The 18,159-nt window shown below is 40.8% G+C and overlaps 1 protein-coding gene across 2 annotated transcripts in view; it reads left to right on the top strand.

Moving 5' to 3' along the window:
• The first annotated feature begins 5,873 nt into the window (after positions 1-5,873).
• The window catches only part of PPP1CB (protein phosphatase 1 catalytic subunit beta), a 29,230-nt gene continuing 16,944 nt past the window's right edge, over positions 5,874-18,159 (top strand). Inside the window, exon 1 of one of the 2 annotated variants that reach the window (XM_086744569.1) lies at positions 5,874-6,143. In XM_086744569.1, the coding sequence (XP_086600695.1) occupies positions 6,092-6,143 (52 nt within the window). In that variant the 5' untranslated portion in view covers positions 5,874-6,091. Of the gene's footprint in view, positions 6,144-6,440; positions 6,638-18,159 lie in introns of those variants that run through there. The other variant, XM_086744570.1, reaches the window with a different exon arrangement.

Here is an 18,159-nt window from a genome sequence, read left to right as displayed (position 1 = left end):
ATCAGAATTGCACAGTTTAATTACTGAGTGGTTGAAAAACACTTTCAGATGGGTAGAAAAGAGATGCCTTGTTACTAGAGTTCTGTTAAGTAATAACACCACAAATCAATAAAAATCACCAAATAATTAAGCATCTTCAGACACTTAACACCCATTGCAACTGCCATTAGCAAGAGGTTTGAGGGCTGTTCACAAATCTCTTCAAGCGTATTATAAATTCCCCATAGAGCACTCAGATGTCCCGGCTATGGCAATGGATGCTGCATACACTGCAATCCTGTCCCCGTGCTATTAACAGTAATGGTTTCACATTTTAAAATTGTGTCCTGGGAATATGGCTGAGGACGTAGCATGCTAGAGAGGCACTAGCGAGAGACATGCGGATGGTCAGAGCACGCAGGGGACGAGACCACGACTCACTGCACAACGCAGAGGAACTCATTTACCTTCTCATCTTTAGTGTACCCTTCTGTGAGAAACGTGTATCAGAACTTAATTACTCCATGGACTGTTTATGTAGTCTGATTAACAATATTTAGAGAGCATTTGGAGATCCCTGGATAAAGGCTGTGGTTTTTTGTAAGTGTATTATTACTGTCTTCATAGCTTTCGTTTCTTGTGTTGGGTCCCCGAGTTTAAAGGAGTTATTTCTAATGCTCTGCACACATTTTGTGAAACTCTGGCTGCTCGTGTCAAATGCCAGCACATTCACAGGACATAAACCATCTGGTTTTGCTGAAACTAAATATTCCCGTGTTGACTTAGGAAAATGGATGCAGACATTTTCAGTTCTCGCAGCTGTTCCTTCCTGGGAAACAGGAGAAGAACATTTTTCTCTCCAAAGCAGAGGAATAGTAAGCTTGATTGACATTTCCCAAACTGCAGATCCTGCAGGCCCAAATTATTTGCCTTGTTTTGCTTCAGAAGTCCTTCCCCCTTCCTCGCTTGGGGAATAATGCCACAGCAGGTGTTGTGTGTTTCTGATAGCTTGTGGGCAGTAGGACAGGCTGCCAGGGGAACTGAGATTCTATCATATGCTAATAAATATAATAATAATAATAAAAAAAAAGCTCCTCACACTTTTAAATAGTTCTGACACCGAGAGATGAAGTAATCTGTGATACGTAGCACTGGATACACCTCACCTCGTCCTTGTTTTGCATGCAGCTCCTGGGGCTCTCTCGTCCCTTCAAGGCACTGCTTATCCTGCCCAGGCTCTCTAACCCAGCTGAGGGCTATCAAGATAGGGTAGGGGTAGCTGCTCTTTTCAAAGTAAGACTTTCACGTTACACTTATTGGATTGAAATTTCTATTTTGTATTTTTTAACTGTTTCAGCACTGGTTCTTGACACCAACAATCTGTTTTCTTTTTTTAATTCCAGAGAAAATAAGGGGGCATCCAGATCTGCCCTGCCTTTTAAGTATGCATAAAAGGGAATGAGGGCATAATTACATTAATAGGAATTGAGGGTCAGTACTAATCTACAAAAAAAACTTGTTCTTCAGAAAATGTTGTTATTAAAGCTTTGATGATTATAGCAAACACATTTGTGCATTAACCAAAAATCTCATCATGTGTTTCGAATATTTCAGTTATGTCTCCTCACTCCCTGAAAAGGTTCACGTATGTTATTATTCCCATTCTATAAATGTGGGAATGAAAACTGAGAGCTCACCAAAGTTGCCCAGGTAATGACGAGCAAATGTATGACAAGAATCTGGGGAGGCTGAATCTGACTTACCTATTAGCTCTTTGAAGTGTAAAATGTATGTAGAATATTTATGATGTGTTACCTTAATAATACCCTGCCTCTATGGAGACAAACCATAACAGCTACATCAAGAGAGATGGACCAGCTCTATCACTGAGTGGTTGGGGCATTCACTCGGCACAGTTCCAGACTCAAGTTCCTGCCCCAGTGAATATTTAATTATTTATACAAAGCATTGCAATTCCAAACAGCGATACCAAGAGACCTGCCTCGGATGCAGCAGTTCAGAGAGGAGTTTTTCACATCCTAGGTACGTGCCTCCAAACCACTGGCTAGTTTGGGACTCTCCTCCTTCTTCTCTAATTTCTCGGGAAAGTTGAGAAAGTCTTGGTTTTAGCTCAGTGTAGAAGAGCAATATTTAAAAGAAAAATCTTAAAAGGATATAACAAAACCTACTATTTGCCCAGCTTTAGGGCAAATTCTGAGAAATGAAAAAGGGTCATAAGGTGCTATGGAGTGGGATCTGTTTGGTTTTCTGCACCTATCTCTGAATCTAAACTTTTGGGACTAAACAGTGATAATTTATCTGCAGTCTGGGTATATTTTGAGATTACCTCCATGCAGCTCCTTGCCATTTCTGACTAAATATATGAGACCTGTGAATATTTTGTAAGCAAACTGTCCTAAGAAAACACATTGCTGATTTGGCTCACTAATTTCTATGTCAAGTCAGACACTGAAAAAGGCCACTGAGGAGGCAGCGGTGCTTCAGCTATCACCGCCCAGGGAGAATATGCTGCTAATTACATGCTGGAAAACTAACCACATGGCTCCTCCTGGCTTCCTCCTCCCATCCACGTAACAGCTGCCGTCAGCCCTGAGTTACAGTCGGCAAAGGTACATTAAAAACAAGCTGTAACGACGGGGTGCCGCTGTAGAATACTGCCATGTGCTGTCTAGCAGGTAACTGATGACAGAGCCAGAAGGGCGATGGAGCTGGGGCCATGGATTTTGAAAGTTAGGATGGCATAGTAAATAACTTAAAAGTGCATGTAGTGCACTAACTTTAAAGTGCAGTGAGTAGCAGAAGTCCTGGCTGAACCAATGTAAGGTTACTAGGGAAGAGTAGGTAACACCAGAGATGCTGAGACAGTGCTCTGTAGCTGGGGATCAGCTGTCTCAAATTCACAGCAGCAGTGTAAGTGAGAACTCACGACTAGAGAGCCACAGGTTAGGGAATGACGCTTACTAACATACAACATTTTGCCGCCTTCTTTGGAAATTTCTGTCCTTCACATCTTTCAAACTCAGCAGAAGAGAAGTGCAAATTAAAGGACACCTTGAGACGGCATGTGGGTAAGGAGAGGGAAGTTGACACACAGGGTATTTAGGGTAAATGACGATGAGACAAAGTAGGGGAAAGTTAGACGCAAAGACATGTTGGTGGACATAAGAGGAAATTTCAAAATAACTGAAAGGAAGTTTAGAAAGTTGAGCATTAATAATGAGAATTTGCCACCGGCATCAGCCACGCTCAGCTCCTCCTGCTACTGGAATCAGCAGTTAGGTATCTTTGGCCTATATCCGTGTATGGTGTAATGCCAAAAATTACTGAACATCCCCCCTTGATCAAAGAAAATGCATTAAGTCCACGTTAACTATTTCTTTCTGAATCACAGAAGACAATGGGCCTCATTCTCTGATCTTTTAATCCTATTTACTGTACTGGGATTATGCCAGTGTAAACCACGGGACCTGTCAAGCTTTACCCACTGAGGGAGAAACTCACGTACTCATTTCCCTGCCCAAGCTACGAAGCAAGGAGGGGGCAAACTTCACAGGATTATGGAGCACAGTGAGGTGACCATCCTCCTGTTTGACAACCCAGGTACAGCTGGGGAGTGACTGTCACCCAGCTACGTTCCCACTGAGAAGGAGGAGGGAAGGCAAGCTGTGGTGTGAGCTGGGAAGCAGCTGTGATGGGAACCGAGAGGCGTCCCGTGAGGTGTTGTACTTCTGACATCGAGGGCAGCACCAGCAGGCTTTCGTCATTGTATGACCCAGTGTGATGCTATCCTTTAGGCAGAGTAGAAAAAACGATCTTCATGTGTGTACCAGAGATCCTCAATAATGCAATGATACAAATTATACAGGTCAATGTGGGTTCAGATGTGATGTGGTAAAATAAAATAAGACATTGGCATCTACAAGGAAAGAAGTGTGGTATTTTTTTGCAGCTTGTTCTGTACCATAGCTTATTGAATTATTTTGTTATTATGATATGCCATTGAATTGTTTCTGGAACATACTGACATGCCTAGTAAAAACAGATGCTAGGGAATTACGTTTTGCTCAGTGGATGCGAAAGTTTAGTATCTTCTGGAGTTTTGGAAGACTTATTAATTGCATCTTTATGCCACAGTGAAAGATAATTTCATATCCCCATTTCGTTGTCAATGCAGAATGTTCTGTGATAATATAATATTATTGTGTCTGAACCTGATGTTGTGATGGCTTAAAATAACCTTCAGGGCAGTCCAGTTGTGTGAAATGAAACTGGGACAATTCCTGAAAGCTCAAGAGGGACTGCAGATCTTTTAGTTTTGGCAGCAATAAAGTAGTTGGGATGAGGAAGATCCTTTTAAAAGCTGAATAGTTATTTTCCCTAGTTTGACAAAAAAAAAATGAAAGAAAAATATTTTAAGATTTTTTTTTTAAATTTAGATTTTCAGTACCATCAGAATTTGAAAAATAAGAAAGGATAGCTGTATATGCTTTCAGCAGATGAGCTGGAAATTACATTCCCATATATGCTGCCTACAAATGGAGATACGAAATCAATTTTCCTTTCTGGAGTTTCTTCCTCTTCCTTGTGTATCAAGTGACACTTTATTATCATTGTGTAGCTATTTCAAAAGAGTGTTCTTTTACCTGACTGTCTGGACACCTAGCGTCATCTGACGCCTAATCATTGCCCCGCCTTGCCCTAATTGCTTTTGTTTTACTCCTTCTCCTAATCAAGAGATAAAAAACTGGGTTTTGAAATTATTTAAGGTGACAGGATTCTGCTGGCTTGTACAGACTGATGAAAAATTCAAGTTCAAGCTCACGGAGCTAAGTTTCTACATCAATATCTTTATTTAGCCAAGTAAGTGGCTTGGTTTTTTTAGAACATCTGCACTTTGTTATTTTGTCAACATACATGTATTTGTCTGCTGTCCCAGTCCACAAGATGCTTTCACCACCTACATTTTAAAGTACTTCTCTGTCCATCCAAGGCAAGCATCTGTTAACAAAAGTATGTAAACTAACATGTCCTTAGAGAGCTCATCTTAAAAAAAGTTTCAGAAATCACCAAAAAAGTACTCTAAGTGGGTCCAGCCACAATGAAACATAAACCACATTAGTTTTTTCTGACAACTGTGTTAGACGAGGGCTATAAAGAGCGTAACTTGTCATTCCAGTTCTCACAGATTTTTTTTTTTTTTTTAATAAAACATGAGCTTTCACAGGCGCAGTTTCAGCAGAAGGGGTGACACACAGGTTACAGGCAGCCTACCAGGGCTCATGTTCTGGCCTTTTGTCCATAACTGATAGCCGCCAGCCTAACCTCTTCCTATGGCAAAGCCACCACTCTCCCGCAGTAACACGCTACAAATGGGGCACCGTGAGAAGCGCCAAGCACCCCCACATCCACGATGAAGTCCTCGGAGCTGCTCCCCGAGTTACAGGGACAGCCGGTGGCGCTGCCCAGCCCCTCAGTGCCGGGGGCTGCAGGCGGCCTGACAGGAAAGGGCTTCCTCGCTCTGCGGAGGCCTGAAGGGGCTGACCCTGAGTCGGACCCTGAGGAAGCCCCCCGGCTCCGAAGCAGGACAGGGAAGCCCGGCTCGGGGCGCAGGAGCTGGGTGGCTCCCTCCTGCGAGACCCGGAGACCGGCAGCCGACCGGGTGACCGCCCTGCGCCCGGCCGGTTACCGGGAGACCTCCTGAGGATGAGGAAGGAAGGTTCGCAGGCGCTCTGCGCATGCGCCCCGGAGCCCGCCAGCACCTTTGGCGCCTGCGCGGTTGCCTGAAGCGCGGAGCGGCAGAGCCGAGGCGGTGGGCGAGGCGAGCGCATGCGCTCTGGTGGCCTCTGAGGCGGGGAGGAGGTGCAGGGAGGAGGGGTGGCCGCTTCCCCCCCATTTAGCGGTGAGGGAGCGGGCGCGGCGCTTTCGGCTGCCAGCGCGGGAGAAGCCGAACGGCCGCAGGGGACTGTCGGAGGGGGGTGGGGGGGAGCTACTGCAGCTGCGGCCACCGCTCCCTGCTGCTCCTCCTCCTCCTCCGTGAAGCGCCCTCCACCCCGCCCTCTCCCCGCCCGGGACCGAGTCTGGTGGCCACAAAATGGCGGATGGGGAGCTGAACGTGGACAGCCTCATCACTCGGCTGCTGGAAGGTGAGTGAGGCGCTGGGCAGTCCGACCTGCCTGCCTCCCCACGGCGCATCGTGGGGAGCTGGAGGGCACCGTGCCTTCACCCCGGCCACCCCGCGGGAGCCGGGGCTGGTGGTGGGGTGGGAAGGGGGTTAAGCGGGCGGGGCGGGCTCGTCCCGCGCTGCGGCCGGGGGAGCGGGGGCAGCGCCTCCAGCGCGCCGCTGGGCCCGGGGTGGCGGCCAGGAGGGGGCTTGGCGCGCCTGGCCGATGCCCCGGGCCCGGCCCTGGCCCTGTCGAGCCCCTTTGAGGGAGGAGGGGCTTATTTAAGCGTCCTGTCGGCACGGGGGTCCCACCTCTCTGGCTAGGTGAAACGTCTGTCTTTCTATTTAAAAGAGAAAAAGCCAAAAGCTTCGCTTTCCTTCATCCGTTTCCCGCCGTTGCCGCTGCCAGGCTGAGGGGCGAGCTGAAGAAGCCTCTCTAGCTGAGTTGTGGGCAGCCTCGTCCATTCCTCCGGTTGGGTTAGTTGCAGTCTTCCGTGTTTAAAATTATGTCTGTAAGCTGCGTTAGGTATGGAAGTTGTATGTACGTGAGTGTCAGTGGAAGCAGAGGGATTTAGTGCGCTGACGTTCCTGTGCCTGCCTACGGGACAATCTCCAAAAGTGGCTTTCATGGCTTGCTTATAAAAGCTGTGAAGTGTTCTGTATGTGTTAAGCAGTGAGTCTTTCCTTTAAAGTAAGAAGGAAATTTGCTTACTCCCTGCTTTTGGAGAAGCTGGGGAAATATTCCTAGCATTTTCTTTTTATTTAAGTTATGTCTTGAATGTTTAGTCTTCCTAGGCCTCTTCTCCCATTAATCTTTCATTCCACATTCAACAAATACCTGCTGTGCTGGAGTTGAGAGTACATGCATGGATATGTGCTTTCACTTACTTGACTGCTGTGCTCCTTGGATAGTTGGATCACTTTGCAGAAGGCTTATAGAAAGGAATTTCTGGAGTATGTACGGTTCTGGAAGTGAAACAAGTTTTGTAACTCTGAAAGTTTTGTTCAGTTGAGTTACTACGAAGCAGAGTTTTAGGGCTTTGAGGATTTTTTTTTTTTACTAGTTGCTATCTGTTCTTTTTAGATATGAAACTTAATTATGAATAATTAAATCAGTATTTTAAAATACGTAAAGGCTTTGGGCAATTGTGCTTATGTTTGTGATTTAAGGTATGCAGTGTAGTATAGTATGAAGAAACCTGCAGGTGTCATCAAAGTTTATTTTTGATCAGTAGTACAGATAAAACTCCCTATTTCTGGATGTTGAAACCCAGTTTAGTAGGTAGGTTTTTAAGCAAACCAAATAGTAACCTGGCAGACATTGACTTCACACTACAGATTTTTTTGGGACATCAAAATGTATGTATATGTGTGGTGGTGGTATTTTTTGAGAGGCACTTAAATATATTTGAAAGGTACTTTTCCTCTTTGATCATCAGTGTAGTTACTTAAACAGATTGCTTTAAGGGGGTGGGATTCTGCAGTGTTTGGTATGCAACTTGTTGAATTGTTCTTAAATATTACTCTGCTTATCCTTTTTTGACTAAGACTTTTAAAATACATGTTCAGTACCTCTTAGGTACACCATAAATAATTGTGTTGCAACTCTCTAGCTTTTTGGGTTATGGTTTGGGTGCCTTGTGTCTGAGGACCTAATCCTGTGCTTTGTATTCCATAGTATTTCAATCTTTAGCTTTAGCTTTGCTTATAATTTTTCATCTGTTTCTCAAAACTGTTTCTACCTCTGAGAAAATATTTGGAAGATTCTTAAGGGAAATGGGGTGGATTTTCTCTACTTGTTACCTACTAGCAGTAGTAGGAGTGCCTTGTACAACATATTGCATCTGAAAGGGAATAGATTGTTGCAGGTTCTTTGGGAAAAAAAAAGCAAACAAGCCTATTAAACGAATGTATTATATATTTATTATTTTTTGCTTCCATGTAGCATTTTTCATTTGTTGTACTGCTAGTGTATTATATTTTAAGCTGTGGTTTGAATGGTAGTGTTTCACAATGAAGCTTTTTTTTTTTTGTACAATTGGCAACTCGCATTCTGGAGTCCACGCTGTTGCTTAGCTGACCTGTTCTGTTAAAGTGAGAATGAATCCCTCCCCACACTGCTTGCATAGAAAAATTTCAATTTACTCTTATCTTTGGAGCAATTAATTAGTTTAAAGCAAGTTTTTTTTCTCCATTACTCACACTTTAACTTTGAATTGCAGGCTAAGGAAATGTGCATTTTGAGCTGTAAAAACGCACATTGAAATAATGAAAGGACACTTGTATGAAATGTCATGCAGTACATATTTAGTCCTTTTGGTTACTTTAAGTGAAATGGATGGCTTCTAAAGTTTGAATAGCAGTCTACAATTGTCTCTGTGGATGTTGCATGTACGTTTTAAAGGGTAGCAAATACATATCAAAAGCCACAGCAGCAGGAAACTTCCATGCTGTTGTTGGGTTGCTGATTAGTGAGATCTGTTTCTAGGCTGTGATATTAGCTGTTGTGAGTTTTTGCTTTTACTTTAATTATGTTAGTCAAACTGTTTTTACCCTTGTTGCTCAAGACTACCTATCTTTTTGGTTGTATGACACATTAATTTGCCTTTTGACTGGAATTACCTACTTAGGTCATCTTTCCCTCCTTGTGTTGTTTTTTCGTTTCTTTTTTTTTCCTCTGAAATATCAATGAGGTGACCTGTAGCCAGGCTGCTTGGGAGAATTCATCAAAAACATCTTCCCAACCCTCAACACGTGTGCATATGTGCTTATCTTGAATGTGTACTTATTTTAGAAATCTTTTGAGTGCTGAAAGCCAGATTGATTAATTTTTGAGTTAAATCGGGGAATAGTTTTCAGAAAGATTCAACTGAACCGTAGTGTAATGCATGATGATAGTCTTCTAGGATGTTAGCTTTTAATTTCCATTTTCTTTTGCATATACCAAGTTTTTATCCTCTTTATTGATTAAGTGGTGAATTTAGGAATGGTAAGAGCTTCTTTTGAATTTACTTTCTCTTTCATTGTGTCTAGTACTTGGTTACTAGTTAGTGATACCTTATAAATAACTTCTGTTTGGAGGAAAGTGAAACTAAAGTGTATGCTGTATGCGTAAAGTTTGAATGTAACAATGCTTTCTCTTATTTCTTCTACCTCCAGATTTAGTCTCATTCTGGTTTCTTCAGTAGAAAAGTGAGGGAGATGCTAGTGCTTTTAGATATGTGCCTGACTGATCTTAGAGATACTTTGAACTTTATTATAAGATTTTTTTTTTTAATGAAGATATCACTCGTAAGTGAATCTGCAAAGATCTACAGGTTATGTGTTTTAGCAAAGCTATGTAATTTTGTGTTTACTTTTGAACTGATACCTGACCATGATTGTGAATAAGACAAATTAGTCTTAAGACTATTTCCTTCTTGCACTGGTGTTCAGAATTCTAGTAATGGACCAGGCTTAGATGTGCTGGGGTATGCAAAAAGATGATAGCCTCATTTTTGCTTCAGTGTGCAGACTTTTTTCGTATTGGGTTTTTTTTTTTTAATTTCCTCCCTTCCCAGCTATGCCATCTGGTGGATATATTTTTTCCCAGTCCATTCTAGCTGTGGACAGCACAGGAGTATGCACAAAGGAGAATATCGACCAAATGTACAGCACATGTGGAATATAGAATTATAGAATAGTTTGGGTTGGAAGGGACCTTCAAAGGTCATCTAGTCCAACCCCCCTGCAAGGAGCAAGGACATCCCCAACTAGATCAGGTTGCTCAGAGCCTCATCCAACCTGGCCTTGAACGTTTCCAAGGATGGGACTTCCACCACCTCTCTGGGCAACCTGTTCCAGTGATCCACCACCCTCATAGTAAAAAACTTCTTCCTTATATCTAGTCTGAATCTGTTCTCTTTTAGTTTAAAACAATTGTCCCTTGTCCTGTTGCTAAAGGCCCGACTAAAATGTCTGTCTTCATCTTTCTTGTAAGCCCCTTTAATTATTGAATGACCACAGTAAGATCTCCCCGGAGCCTCCTCCAGGGTGAACAAAGAAGTTTGTCTTTTTTTCAACACAATTTTTCTTAATCTCTGTAGCTGAAATTGCTACTTACTTTTGTTGTGTTTTGCCCCATCTAGGCACTCTATGTATCCCTTTGTGGGAAATGCCCTGAAATTTGCAAAAATACTGAGCTAAACTGGTACACTGGGCTTGCATTTAAGCTGAACACTAAGCTAATTCAAGGTCTGGTGATGTGTGGAGAAGTTCTCTCTATATGAAAGCAAGGGTTCTGAAATAGGTGTGACATTACTTGTAAAGAGTGCTATGGATGGTGTTAAGTCAGACTACTGTATTCTGTTTGGGTGTTGGACTTTCTGGTTTTGTCCTGTATATATCTCCTAAAACTTCTGGTTATAGAGTTGGACTCGACTTTGAACACTTTCAAATATATAGGTATCTGTCTTGGTAAACACTAAAGAGTTTATCATATGGAAGAGAGGATGTACTTGGGGAAACTCAGATATACAGTAGCCTTAAATACCACCTGGATTTCTGTGAAGGGGATTTATTTATATAGCTGTACAAACAAATCTACCTTGTCTAGGCAAGACCACTTGCTTGCCTAAATCTAGCTAACCTATTTAAAATTAACAATTTAAATTAATTTGATCAACTTAATGTGAATCTTCTCTAAAACATAATTATTTTTGGTGAGGCTATGAGGACTACTAGTTCTGATAGTACTGATCCACCAAGAAAACTGGGAAATACTTGTCCAAGAAGAGAGTTGTCAGACTTCCAGTAGATGTGGAGAATGGCTATTGCTTCAATGTTCAGCTCTAAGTGTGATTTTTGATGGCCTTAATAGAAGCTGGTTGTACAGTGTTCTTACCATGTTATGTGATGTATTCTAAGAAAGCTACAACCTTCACTTTCTTCTGATTTCAGAAGTCTTGCAGCTTGTAATAAAGACAAAAATTTGCATATTTTTCAAATGGAAGTTGGATTTTAAATGCTTATGAAATAATTAGGAATTTTATTATTGATTTTAAATGCTGTAGAGCTATTGGCCTAGTGTATTATGATCAACAATGTATTTCTTGTTGGGTTAGTGTCTTTAACTAATTAATGTATCCAGCCAGCCTGGTGATGTGGTATGATACAGTAGTAGTGCTTGCGGTTCCACAGCTCTGTAACTGATACTGAAAAAGAGAGGCAGTTGTAGAGAAGAAAAATAGACCTTAATGATCTGTTGCAGAGCAATGTAAACAGCCTATGGAGATGAACCTCAAATAAACAAGCATTATTGCCAGGTTTGGTATGAAATCACTGGATAATTTGCCATCAGAAGAATAAGCAAGGACAACTTAATAAGGAGTTTCTTGTAAAGGATATACTTTGAAATAGTCTTTAGAGAGAAAGAAAATAGGCAGTTTTCATATGTTTTGAGGAAGATAAGTATTGTATGAAACAGGAAGAAAGGATAGAAGGAAGAGTGACGTTTGTTTCTGGGTTTGTACAGCAGTGCAGATACCAGCCAGTTAATCTTTAGCTTTGTAAGTGAATGACGAATGGGGTAGTCAGCTTGAAAAATGCACTGAAGGCCAAGAGCCCAGTATCAGGCAATTCCTTTATTCTGTCTGGCTATTTTGCCACTTGAAGGCTACATGATGCGGTAACTGTTTCATTTAGATAGTCTGCAGCACAGTTCTTGCTTGAGTCATTCACTGTCTTGCTCACAGTGCAGCTAAATCCTAGTATAAAAGGAGGAAAACACTTATTTTTCAGTGTAGCTAAGAGGACTTTTATACTTGATAGTTGCAATTAAATGGTTCATGACCACCAAATGTAGGTATGTAACTTTTTTTAAAAAGAAAAAAAAAAATCAACAAAACACAATATATAGTTTAGCACTATGAAGTCAAGCATACTGTATTTGGCTGTTACTCAGTAAGGTCAGATGCTGTATTCAGTGAAGGGGGTAGTTGTATAGAGGAGTCTACTCTTAACTACAGCCTGAGGTGTCTGAGATACGCATCTGGTTCATAATTTGAACATAGAAGTGAACCAGTTTACTGCCTTTCCTTACTGTTGTGTGAGTTGTCTTAGTACACAGGCAAAGTCATTCATCTCAGTTTCACAGCACTCTCTTCTGTGTGTTTTGTGGGATTTTTTTTTAGTATCAAACTTGATATAAAGCTTTTGTGTGTATGTACCACGTAACCATATTAGTTAAATACCGGAGAAATTGAAGAGGTGCAAAAGTGTTAATCCCTAGGTTTTTGTATTACAACTTAAATAACTTCTCTCCTTGGTACTTCTCAGGAGGTATGAAGTAACTTGGTGTTTTGCTTCTGTCTTCCTCAAATTTTAGGAATTTTGCACTGCTTTAGAGGGAAAAAAAGTGAAACTTTGAGAAAGAAGCTGAAATTCTTTGTTTCATGAGATTTTTATGCTAGGTTTGCCTTCTAAGTGGACTAGAACAGGAATTGCCACTGCTTTGCCGAGTACAGCATAGTGAGAAGCTTCTACCTTATGCTTTGCTAGCTGAATGAGTTTTAGGTTCAAGTGTAATTAAGCAAATAGGAAATACACATTTTGTCTACAGAATGGAGTAACTAATGTGATCTTGACGTTCAACCTTGAATTCAGCAGCTCAAGGAACTGTGCATGACAGAGAATGATGGAGATGGTCAGTTACTTTATGGAACCTCTGTACAGAAGCAGGTGATCCATGAAGAGCAAATATAATGGACGTAGGTTGGTGTAGGCACACTTGTGTGTTTTCATGAGCTTATTTGGGTATCCCCTGAAGCAACTTTAGATAATAATTTCTCATGAAGCTCCTTCTCCATGACCGTTCATTCTGCTGGATATTTTAAGAATATAAATTCAAGTTTGGGTAGAAGAATACCACTTAATTGTTTAATTTCTAACCAGGAAAATAACCAGAGGCTTGAGCAATCTCTTACTCTGCAGTGAATTCGTGTTTGATGCTAAACAAGTACTGCTAAAGTGAGTTCACAAGCAATGCTATTGTTCCGCGAAATACTTAATATCGAGAGCATCCAGTGAAGGCAAACTTACTAAGATTTTAAGAGTACTCGGATATAAAAGCACCGTTCTTCAGGGAAAAAAAACTCCCTAGAAGGCTGATTCTTCTATTTCTAGTGGGGAGTAGTTTGGATGATGTAGCCCAGGAAAGGTACAGGGCTTTGCTGTGTGCACCATGTGGAGGAGCTGTATATTCAGCAATGTGCTTCTTAGTGAATTGATGAAAGCCCTGGCAGGGCTTCGTTTGTATTATTCTTGTCCTCCAGTGTAACACATGAGTTAAAGCCATTTTTAAGCTTAGTTCTTTCACAACAATTCTGAAACTTTGAAAACTTGTGTTGCTGGCTTAACTCTCGTTGTTTTGCTGCAAGAGAGGGAGCGGCTGCTTCTGGATGACAACTGAACAATTTAACTAACAGAAAATATTCTGAGGGAGTAGAAGTTTTGTTTTTCAAAATGAAAGACACTTTTAAAATCCAGTATAGGATTCCTGACTTAAAACCGTGAAAATACATAACTTGCATTTTAAAAATGCTGAGAGCACATAACTTCAGAGTATGTTTCCAAAATCAGTGTAAGAACTGTGAGTTTTTTCCAAGTTTCAGGTAATGTTACCTTTGGCTTCCAAATCCATTCTGCTTCTGCTTTTGAGAGACACTTCAGGATTCATCAAATACTCCAAATTACTTTGAAATACAAGAAATAAATAGTTCACTTTCCTAGTTGTTAATCACCAATCATTAAACATTCCACAGAATGGGGGGAGAGTGTAAGCTTGTGGGAATTGCTGTGTGCAGTTTGTAAAATTGCATGCTTGCGGTCTTGTGTTGTAGTTTTGGAGGGGTTTTTTTGTATGCTCTGGCAAAATAGAACTCTAAAGCCATGATTTCAGAAATAAGCTTGACTGGAGCTACTGTGAAAAGATGCAGAACCAGCTGCTTATTCCTTCACTAGTCCTAGTCCAGGTTCACAGTGGATGTACTCTCCAGTTTGGGGAACTATCTAGATTATATTTTTTGTTGTGTCTTTATACTAGAAAGAAAAGATTAGTTCTCTGATACCATTTACTGTGTGGGCACACAAATACATATGCCCGCAAAAAAAAAAGCAGAGTGTAGGAGAAGGAGGCTGCTTCTTAACAGTAATGGTGGCCTAATTTTTTATGAGACTTAGAAGTGTGTTTGGGTTTTAATGTGCTAAAACCACAAGTGTTTTGTCCAGTAAACAGGACATATGTGGTATTGTAGAACACAGTATAAATGCTTAGGACAGCTGGGCATACCACAGCTGATTCAGTAATTGAAGGAACTTCTATTAGTGATGCCACGAAATGAGCAGCTTAGTTACTTAGAGTGAGAGGCACACCAGGAACAGTGTGGCAGAGTAAGAGAAACATATTTTCTGCAGTTCATGAAAGAGTATGGCAAAAAGTGATGCTCATAGAACTTCCAACAGCCAGTTCTTGATTCAATTCCTTAAGTGTTACTTTCTTCCTCTCCAGTGTTGCCTTACATAATCTGCTGCTCTCTGGCACACATTTGGAGGGATTAAAAAAAATAATTATTTTTGAAGTTTTTTTTTCCTACCACTATGCAATTCATGCCTCTTATTACTAATTGCTATTAGTAGGCTTGCTAAGTTTGCTTATCAAAAGTTGTGTAGATGCAGACACCATTTTAGTATTGATTAGAGTGGGTTTTGGTTTACTATAGGATCTATTGTGCTAAAATAATAGCCTAACAGTACAATGCATAATAGTTGCTTGTAGTTCTCTTTATTCTCTTCTATGTGACTCTACTTTAAGCTCCTTGCGGTAAAGTCTTGTTCTGACATAGCACTACACATGTGGGATTGTGTACTGTAACAGGAATTGCTGTCCCTACTGAAGACTTTTATGTAAAACAAGGCTTGTTTACAGCATCTGTGTCTTAGATTAAAGAGAATTAATTTACATCTAATGTTGAGATGCTGTTTCTGCTCTAGGTAAATGATAACCATTAAAAATTATGGTTTTCCCAGTGCTATTAAAGGCTTTTTGTGAGCTACGGATTTTACAATGCATGCAGCTATGACTTGCATGTTTTAAGAGTGGTTAGCTGTAGTAATTTGTAAATAAGTTTGAAAAACATCACTTACATTCTTGATCTCGTTCTCATAACCTCTTCTTAAATCTGTTCTTGGAGATTTGGCTTTTAAGGAAAAAAAAAAGTAATGAGAGTTGCGATTGTTTACAATCTGTATAGTGCTCAGCTGAGTCAAGGGAACTTGAACAAAATTCTAGTTACAGTGTAAACTGGTGAAAGATGTGCTTAGTTGTGCTTCTGTACTGGTGGCACAGCTGTTTTGGATTACTACTTGGTGAACCTTTCAGACACTTTGTGAATTCAGTAAAAGACTGAGGCTTTCAGGGTCGCAGTAGCTTCTCGTTTTTCCATATGTAGTACCCTTATTGATAATCAGGGGACTGTGGGAGAAAACTGATTTTTTTTTTCTTAGTTATGTTATGATTATTCCTCATGAAAGTCCAGACTTTCTAGTTCTTCAGATGTATCTGAGCTTACGTGTTTGCTATGTGGACCTGTGGACTGTTCAGGTGGTGGGGGGCTGAGTGTCTTTGCAAAGGTGCAGTGGCCCACATTTGTACCCTTCCCATGGGCTAGAAGTAACTTCAATCATTAGTTGTGTGTTGCCTCTTCTGAGCATCACATACTTGCCATAGTTGTAGAAGGTTCTCTTATCTGGAGAATCCAAAGTGCAGTAATAAGTTCCTGCTGTTTGGTGGTTTGCAGCATTTGAGGCTATACTGTAAAAAGTCAAGAACCAAGACACTGGATGCACTGACTATAGCAGTTAGTTAATTTTGAAGTCAGGAGCTGCATTCTTGGTGTGTCTAGTGCAAAAATGCAGCAGCACTTAGAGCCTCAATCCTATAAAGCAATTGTTCCAAGTTTAAACCTCCCTGTGAGTTTCAAAGGCAGCTAAAGGCTGGTATTCTAAGGAGTATTGATTGGATCAAAGTTATTTTAAGTATTATGACTGCTCTCCTTGAACTGCTGTCTCAATTTTGGACTCTGCTTGGTCTGGTGCTACTTAGGGTAAACATTAATGTGTGTGGTGGGCTTTCCAGAGTTTGAGTTCCAAAACTAGAGTGGATGTTACAAGTGTGCAGTTACGTCACTTCTTGGTTTGAATCTACATGAAATGGCTTAATTCTTGTGTTGGCAAAACATTATGAAAGTAGTTCAATAGAGAGGATAGTTTAATTGCTTACCAAAACAGGTTAAAAGAATGCACAGTTTGTAGAGGAAAAATGAGACTGAAAAGCTGGTTGTACTGTCTGCTTCTTTGGTGTGACCTTGATGTTGCCATGGTTTTAAAATGTAGCGGTTGTTTCAAAAAGATTATAGCTGTTGTGCTGTTAAGACTCTACTCTTTCAGATGGGAGCTTTTTTAGGTATAGTGATTGTTTATTGTGCCTATCAAAATGAGTTTCTAGTCTATGAAAGGGATCATTCATTATAAACTACTGGAATGCAAGCATTTGAAAAGGTGGAGATTGTTAGAGCATTTTGGTACCTCACAAACTGGATCATAGAATCACAAATAGTTTGGGTTGGAAGGGACTTTTAAAGGTCATCTAGTCCAACGCCCCTGCAAGGAGCAAGGACATCTTCAGATCAGATTGCTCAGGGCCTTGTCCAACCAGGCCTTGAAATAGTCAAGGGATAGTAAAGTCGTGTGCAAAGCTATCAAGCCTGAGATTTATATTCTTTTTGCTTATAAACCCCATGGGGCTGAATATGTATCTGTAAGTGCATCACTTGGTAGACTTTTGAGATGTGACCAAATGGAAGCCCCTAGGCATTTTTTGTTTTCTAGTCACCTTGATTGTGTCTAGCTCTGCCTTTGTATTCTTTTAAACTGTAAGCCAACATCTTAATGCGTGAAGAATAACAAAAAAAACCCAACCCAATCCTATTACTAAAAAGCTGTTTGCTTTCTCAAGTATAGTTGAAATCTTAATTAGGAAAAGGAATGTGACTTACCATGTGGTAAATATCACCTGATACTGATTCAGAGTTTCACTGAAAAGTGCTGTATGCCACAGCCTTGTTCTTGTGGGATTCTGGTGAGTGAAGCATTTCCAGTGTATCCTCACTGCAAATAGACTAGCCTTCCTGCTATTTTGGCACTCAGTGGCTGTCCCAGAATCTAGACTCCCATCTTCTCTTCCCTGCTTGAGAAAGCCATTCTTTGTTTCTGCCTTTTCACATGTTGCTGTGGCTGATTTGTAACCACAGTTAAACAAGTGTCTGGTGTTTATTAAAAATAAAAAATAAAAATTCACAGTACAGTGTTGGCCTGGTCAGATGTGTAGTTACACTGGAGAAGTATGCACTGATAACCAGAGCAGAGCTTCTTGAACTTAACACTTTGGACAGTAGTACTAGGTGACAGAGGACAAACTGTTTCCCCTCCTATCCTTTTTCCCCATTGCACCATGTAGACAGTGATACTGATCTCCTATGTTTTCTAGGATCTAAGCAGAAACAAAAGGAAAAGGGAAGTTATGTTAATTTAAAAAAAAAAATTGCAAGCTTCAACTTCTTTGGTGAGGGGAGGTGGGCAAGCCAGGAACTTATTTTATGTGTGAAGAACTAGGTTTTGCTATTATGTTCACAAATCTATCTTATTAGACTTCCTGAAGTTGCAGCTATATTTTTTTTTTTATGAAGTAGTGTCTTACTACGAGTTTGAAAGCATTTGGATTTGAAGTTTTGTACCACCTTCTCATGTAGATGCTATCGTGGTTTAGTGCTGAATGTTGCTTCCATCTAAAGCAGATGGCAGAACAGGATGTTCGCCTGTTGTAGACACTGATACATTCTGGCTTATTAGTTTGAACTCTGAAGTTTGGTTTATGCTGAGATGCAAGACTGAACTGGATCAGCCAA

Source organism: Chlamydotis macqueenii, chromosome 3 (assembly GCF_036417535.1).
Source record: "Chlamydotis macqueenii isolate bChlMac1 chromosome 3, bChlMac1.mat, whole genome shotgun sequence".
In the NCBI taxonomy this organism is placed as follows: domain Eukaryota; kingdom Metazoa; phylum Chordata; class Aves; order Otidiformes; family Otididae; genus Chlamydotis; species Chlamydotis macqueenii.
This window is presented reverse-complemented; position numbering and strand designations above follow the sequence as displayed.